The 7,465-nt window shown below is 37.6% G+C and overlaps 1 protein-coding gene across 1 annotated transcript; it reads left to right on the top strand.

The window, feature by feature from the left end:
* Window positions 1-3,108: 3,108 nt before the first annotated feature.
* Window positions 3,109-7,044, top strand: LOC121873585 (14 kDa phosphohistidine phosphatase-like). The gene is made up of 3 exons (XM_042377226.1): window positions 3,109-3,264; window positions 5,639-5,785; window positions 6,448-7,044. The coding sequence occupies exons 1-3, from the start codon at window positions 3,200-3,202 to the stop codon at window positions 6,689-6,691; spliced, it is 456 nt and encodes a 151-aa protein (XP_042233160.1). The 5' UTR covers window positions 3,109-3,199; the 3' UTR covers window positions 6,692-7,044.
* The last annotated feature ends 421 nt before the right edge of the window (window positions 7,045-7,465 follow it).

The following is a 7,465-nucleotide window of genomic DNA, read 5'->3' on the forward strand; positions in this document are numbered from 1 at the left end:
AAGGGCATACTGTTAATGTTAAAGTCAAGAGGCAGAGGGTGAGCAGGACGAGGATTGAGGACCCTCGTCTTGTCAACAGGTATTATGAGACCACATTCAACAGTTCTCCGAGCAAATACATCCAGCAAGGCTTAGAGCCTGAGTTTGGTCTGTGTCATAATGCAGATGTCATCAGCATAGCATATTACAGCCTCGTTTGGCTGAACTGGAATGTCAGCAGTAAGCTTGTGCATCAGTATATCAAAGAGCATAGGACTTAATACTCCTCCCTGAGGCGTGCCAAGCTCAAATGCTCTCATTCTGCTACTTTTGACTCCCCTAAACAGAACACTGGCATACCTGTTGGACAGATAACCTTTATCCATGTCAGGAGGTGACCTTGGATGCCAAAATTAGCTAGTTGCTCAAGTATAATGTCCCTATTAGCTACATCAAAGGCTGATTTAAGGTCCATGAAGGCTGCTTGTGTCTTATCTTTTGAGTGAACAAGATATTCTGCAAAGCATGTCTGTGTGCTGCGCCCAAGCATGAACCTATACAGATTATGCTGGGCCAGTTTGTATTTGACTTGAAACATGAGATGGTTGAGAACAACTCTTTCAAGGACTTTCCACATACAGGATGTGAGTGAGATGGGCCTGAAGTTTGGAGAGTTAGCTTTAGGGATTGGTACTATGTTTCCTTGAGTCCATGTCTTTTGCAGAATACCCGGTGTGAGGCTCATTTGATACAGGTCAAGCAGTGGATAGTTAGGGACCTCATTTAACAATTTCAGGGTGTTATAGGTTATGCCATCCTCACCAGGGGAGGATGATTCACCTTTTATTTGGGCTGTTGTTAGTTCGTGGTGCGTTATAGGAACCTGGTCGGTAAGGTTTGGTGAGGAACAGGCTATTTCACTATTGAAACCCCTATTAATGTGTGAGGTGTTAAGATATTGCTGTATGTCAGGAGGCAGGGAAGTGATTCGTGACACACTAGACCATTCATCTAATAGCATGTCAGCATATTCTGCAGGGCTGTGACGAAATTGAACTCGGGTGGGTGGCTTGGTAATGGCTCTAATTTTGTTCCACACTTCTGCTAGAGTGGTTGCTCTATTAATCCCCTGTAAGAATTGTTCCCAATAGGTGTTTCTCACCTGACCTTTGAGTTCACGAAATTCTCTGTTACCTTTGAGGAATGCCAGGAGGTTATCACTAGTTTTATTTTGCTTATAAGTGTTGGCAAGCTGTTCTACCTTCTCTCCTTCTTTGATGAGGATGGGGTCATGTGTCCACAGAGGTGGTTTAGTGCTGCCCTCCCTTCCTCCTTGACTTAACCCAGGAGGTATAATATGTGGTAATGACATTTACAAGATCACAGCAAAATTCATCCACTGACCCAGGTGTATATCCAGCATACCATATGTGGATGTAGGCCTTGAAGTGCAGTTTAAGATTATCTGGGCTGTTAATTCTGAGCTTAGGATGGGGTTCACACTTGACATCAACAACAGTGTATTCAGTAAGTATTGCATAATGATCACTGACTAGGTGGTCTGAGAGGACCTTAGCCTTGTCATTACTGTCTACTTGGTTATACCTAATCACATAATCAAGTCTGCCCCCCATCAGATGTGTCACTTTGTCTGTGTCGTATAGTGATATTATGATTATTGGTGTAATTCACGAACACTCTCCCATTAGAGTTACACTGGACATCACCGAGGACTGTGTGACGAGAGTTAAAGTCACCCATACACAGCATAGCATTGTTACCTGATGGCTTTGGTAACACGTCCCGGCTAGGGGAGTAGGTTAGATAGTTTGCAAAGGAAACGTCATAGAAGAAAAGAATATCTATACGGTCCAATATATAATTTGCCGTTCATAAAATGAACCAAACTAAACTACCTTGCCTAACCTAACCTAGATAATATATCAATCCTCCCTCCCTACCACTAAGAATAGAAGTGCAGCCAGATCACGTTTGCCTCTCACTGTGTGACTTGCATTAAAGCCGTGTTCGATAACTGCCTGGGTTGAACGTGAGAATAGAGATGTCCAATGTGGTTCTACCAAAGCTTGCATGTTTTGACCAGGTACAGCATTCCTTCTGTACCAAAACTGAAACCCTGGATGATGGTCGTCACTGTAGTATAATGACAGATAGAGTTATCCAGAGTAAATATATATATGTATTAATTTGGAACCTCAGGGGTGGTTCCAGGGATGTCAAAAAGAGAGGGGGGGGGGTCCAAGAAGCTTTGGGTGGGGAAATATGGCGAGCAAAGCGAGCCCATGCAGCTGGGGGTTTGGAGAATCTGACCAATATCATGCGCATTTTGAGGCCACATTAAAGCCATGTGCACTTCTTATTAGGAGATATTCTGAAGTCAATAGTAATTACTTTTACTTTACAAAAACGCCTGTGTTCAATACTATATTAAAGAAAAATTATTGGAATTTTCTGATAAAAAGGGGGGTCCGGAACCCAGGACCCCCTCCTGGATCTGTTCTTGAACCTACATGAAGATTCATAAAGTCTACGCAACTCAAATACACTAAATGTATGTCCCTCAATATTGTTACATGATGAATTGCAAACGAAAATCAATTTCCACGTCGACAGAGGAACGTTTTTCTCACGTCTTCACGCAGCAAATATTTAACGTTTTCTATAATCAAACTATAACTTCCCCGCAGGCCGCCAGGTGGAAAATTTTTTACCATTAACTACACAGACTCGAGCATCCATTACTTTGGGTAATATACTTTATCTTTATACTTTACTTTATTTTTTCTGACATTTTGATATATTTACAGAAAAACTAACATTGGTTCTTAATATTTTCCCCGTGTACATATTTGAGATATCCAGATGCCTTTTTATATAAATTGAGTTTTTTTACCTAACTAATGTATCATTGTATATAAAAAGCAGGTTCAATATTCAAGACATGATTTCCGACATTGTATTTGCACTGAATATTGGTACAGTAAACCGGTACAGTATAATGAAGTGCTGAATATACTGTATAAACCGGTACAGTATAATGAAGTGGTGAATATACTGTACTGTATATACCAAAGTATGTAGGTATGTTGGCCGTGTAGCGCCAGGTGGCAGCAGCAGGGCCTGGCGACAAGACCACATCACAGACACACTGGAGGGAGTTTCTCTTCACACCTTTCTTCCGTGTTGTTATTTGAGTTTGATGATCCAGCTGGCCGGGCTGAGACTCACATTGGCTCGTCCTCTACCTTCACTCTTGGCAGCCAGGCGAGTTGTTATTTTATGTTGAACAATTCTTCAGGACTGACGTAATTAACGAGTCAGAGACTTCTCTGGGAGCCTCTTCTTAGGTCATGACAATGTTGAATTCATGAAATTTAAAGCTGAATTTACTTCATGTTTGCTATTAATTGTATTTGAATTTTTGTGTATTATATACCCGTTAGACCAGTATGAACTCGTATATATTTTTGTGTATAGTTGTAGACATAATGGTAATACTTCAGCTGTGATATGCAGTATTATGGTTGACTTAGTGACATATATGTTAAGACAGGGTGTGGCTGGGGGCAGCAAATATAGGTGACCTGTGGAATATTGGTAATCTTCAATTTAAAGGCGTGGAATAATGACTACCTTTGTTGGCACACCGGAAACTTTCCCAAGTAACCGAAGCTGCTTTACTATATGATTTATCATTTTTTAAGTAAACCAAACAAACGTACCTAACCTAACGTACTTAAGGTTACATAAACGTTGTTATATTATTTATATTAGGTTAGGTAGTTTAGATTGGCTCATTTTGAGTAAGATAAATTACAGCATATAACTGTGAGAGATAATCCACAAATGGCACTAATAGAAAATTATGGTATTATTATTGTTTCGATCATGCAGCTAATTTTATGGTTTTAGGTTGGGTTTGGTTGAAATTATGTCGATATTGTTAATATTATCGACTACCTGTATTTTTCTGGCTAAATAAACTGTTTCAATATCAGTTGACCAAAATTTTTTTTATTTTTTGTAATTTTAAATTTTTTTTTTTGGTTGGGGGGGGGGATCACCTGTAGCAATCTCCACCTCGGCTTATTTCACCTAAAGGTTAACCACCCTGGCACTTATGAGGGGTGACGTTAGGTTAGGTTGGTTAATTTTTAAGAGAAATAAGTTGGTTAGGTGAGAATCCTTCAGATCCCCCCCAAGAAAATTATTTACCTTTAGGTTATATGAAGGAATTTTTTATTAGTGCCAATAGTTCAAGGGAAAATGGAGGGTAGGGGAGTGTGTGTGATGACAGATATTTACCATGGTGAGGTGACTGATCATATGCCTACCATGTGATAATTTACTTAGTTACTGTACTTTAATTACTCACTCACTACTTTGCAAACCCCCTTTACTGAGTGACTTTATAAAATTACTGGTTCACCACGTATGGTATTTCTAATAATTTATAAAAATAAATTGTTGGCTATCCTTGATCAAATTGTCTTACTGTTTACCATTGTTTGTATACCTGAACTGTCTAGGTACATTGTATACCTGAACTGTCTAGGTACATTGTTTGTATACCCTTACTGTCAGGTACATTGTATACCTGCACTGTTTAGGTACATTTTTTGTATATCTGCTCTGTGTAGGTACATTGTATACTTGCACTGTGTAGGTACATTGTTTGTGTACCCTTACTGTTTAGGCGGCCCAACGAATTACCCAAAAGTATATTAAATCGTGGTAAAATCTGAACGAATATATGTTTTACATCAATAAAACCTGATTAATAATGTTTTCATTGAAATGTAGTCAAAATAATGAAATAATAAACGCGAAAAACGCTAAATTCCAAAGAGTCACCTATCCAAAATGGAGATATAATTACCGATGTTTCTGTTACTTTGGGGTATTTAACATAGCCGTAGGATTTGCTTTTCGTTAGGTTAGGTTAGCGAAGTGCATCACGATGGATCTGAGTTATCTCCCTTGTTCACGAACTCTTTGGAATTTAGCGTTCGCCAATACTGAAATTTTTTCGCTGTTTATTATTTCATCTTGCAAATTATTTTTACAAAATTACACTTAAATTATTATTAAACATGTTTTGTGTGTGTATAACAGATATTTGTTAAGATTTTACCCTTATTTGCTATACTTTTGGGTAATTTGTAGCTCCCCTGTTTAGGTACATTGGAATTGTATATGTACCTGCATAGTACAGTATGCTATATTTACACTATACCTGTGTTATCTATATACTGTACATGCTTAACTGTATAATATTATACAGTACAGTAACTACATTGTCTATATACTGTATAGTATGTGCTGAACTATATATCTGCATGGTCTGTATACATGCTGAACCAGTTGTAAATTTGTATTGCAATTTTACTGAAAAAATATTACCAGTTGCTATTACTTGAATGGATATTGAAGTTATTGTTGAAACAGAAGTACTGTACCCATAATAGTTGTTATGCCACTGATAGCTCACTACAATATTAATTAAGAAGTTCTACTATAACTGGTAACTGATAGGGTAGGAGAGAAGTACAGTAATTCTGCATTTATTAACTTCCTATCACGCTGTGAAGATATTGATTAAAATGGCTATTGTGTAAAGGTAACATTATTTTTCTAGATTGTATTGTGAGCAACAAACAATGGCTACCCCCCTGGACAACGTGGCAAATGTAGACATTGATAATGGAGTATTCAAGTATGTGCTCATGAAGGTTTACCATTCACCAGAGGGAGGATCAGAAATCTCAAAGTTCATAACCAGAGGGTAAGTAAGGTAGGGTTTATGTGTACAATACCTGAAATGTTAAAAGAAATTCTTATCAGAAGTCCAGGTCTTGGAAATCATGGAAACTTTGAATGCTCAGTAAATGAAATAAGTCTCAATGTCTGACAAACTGGCTAAGCTGGGAATCCTGTGATGTATTCTTCAGATTGTTATGCTGGAGTGCCTATGGTTAGCCTTGCTTTCTCTTATGATGTTTACTGCACTGTACTCCCTAGTTGATGTGAAGTATGAAATTTCACTTGTCAAAGTGAAGGCAAGTACTGTACTGTACAGTAACCGTGAATCCCGTGTTTCTCTTTTGGTTACCTAATAACTTTGAAAATATGAGGAATTAATTTTGTACCCAAAGTTTGACATGAGGGAGGATTAAAGTAAAGTGAACCAGTTCCAGGTTTTGTCCTAGTGAGTACTGTACCTATTGACTGGCTGGCTTTCAATGAAACTAAGATTAGGGTCTTTCTTAAACTCTGGGTTAACTGAGTAATACCACAGGACAGATATCTACCACAGACAGGTACAGTACTGTAACTTGTGGGCAAGACAGGCTCCACTAGAGGGTTCTTTGGTGAGGTAAGTTTTAGGTCAATTGTCTCCTCTTAGCCATAAAATTTCATTTACAGTATATAATTTTTTTTTTCCAGATATACATCCGCTGGTTTTCACTCAGATGTGTATGAGCAAGTTACACCAGATATTGAGAAGCAGGGAATGGACTGTGAGTGTGTCGGGGGAGGTCGGATCCGTCATGAACCAGATAAAAAGACCATTTTAGTTTATGGCTATTCCCAAGGATTTGGTCGAGCAGATCACGGCATTACTGTGGATCTGCTTAAAGCTAAATATCCAGATTATAATAAAATATCTTTCTCAGATGACGGATATTAGTTTTATTTACAAATAAATGTCACTGGAGTAACAAGATTTATGATCTGGATTATTATTGGCTGGCAGTTGTCCTCAGCAAAATATACCAGTGATGTAGACTGGGTATAAAGATCAGCTTTTAGGTATCATAAGTTTTGTAGGAGGTCATACTTTAATTATATCCCAGTATATAACTCCTTATTCCTTTCGAACATGTACGGTATTTCCAATCAACTGTTATTGAAGGTACAATCCGTTTTTTTCAGTACAGTATTGCATTCATGTGCCACTCCTTGTGATTCAGTTATGATAAATGATTTACCTTTTTATATTCACATGTAATGGTTAAGAAAAAATAAATGGATTATTCCTCTTGTTTGAATTGTCAATCACTGACCCTGATAATATATGTAAAATAATCAAATTTTTTTTTTGAAAAATATTGTGGGAAAACTTAAATGCAGACTATAATGGGCAATGGCAGTGAAAAATGCAGTCCAGAATAATTAGACTGGATGAGACCACAGCTGAATCGAGAAGAAACTATGAAGGGTTTGAGCTAACTAGATATTAATAGTGCGTGCTAGTATACTGTACAGGAACTATTAAAACCACAGAGGGTATCTAGGAAGAAAGTGATGAAGTAAATGTGAGAAGGATTAGTGGACACAATGTGCAGAACAGTATACAGGAAATAACTAGGAAAATAATTGCATGGATGGCATGAATAATTTTTATGATAACAAATGTCATTATACATATTATATACATATCAAAACACTTGGAAATGAATTT

Source organism: Homarus americanus, unplaced genomic scaffold, assembly GCF_018991925.1.
Source record: "Homarus americanus isolate GMGI-L3 unplaced genomic scaffold, GMGI_Hamer_2.0 scaffold55640, whole genome shotgun sequence".
NCBI classification, from domain to species: Eukaryota; Metazoa; Arthropoda; class Malacostraca; order Decapoda; family Nephropidae; genus Homarus; species Homarus americanus.

Coding starts and splice junctions, on each gene's coding strand:
- LOC121873585 (XM_042377226.1), top strand. CDS start 3,200: ATGATCCAGCTGGCCGGGCTGAGACTCACATTGGCTCGTCCTCTACCT. Junction 3,265..5,638: donor CCTTCACTCTTGGCAGCCAG/GCGAGTTGTTAT, acceptor TTATTTTTCTAG/ATTGTATTGTGAGCAACAAA. Junction 5,786..6,447: donor TCAAAGTTCATAACCAGAGG/GTAAGTAAGGTA, acceptor TTTTTTTTCCAG/ATATACATCCGCTGGTTTTC.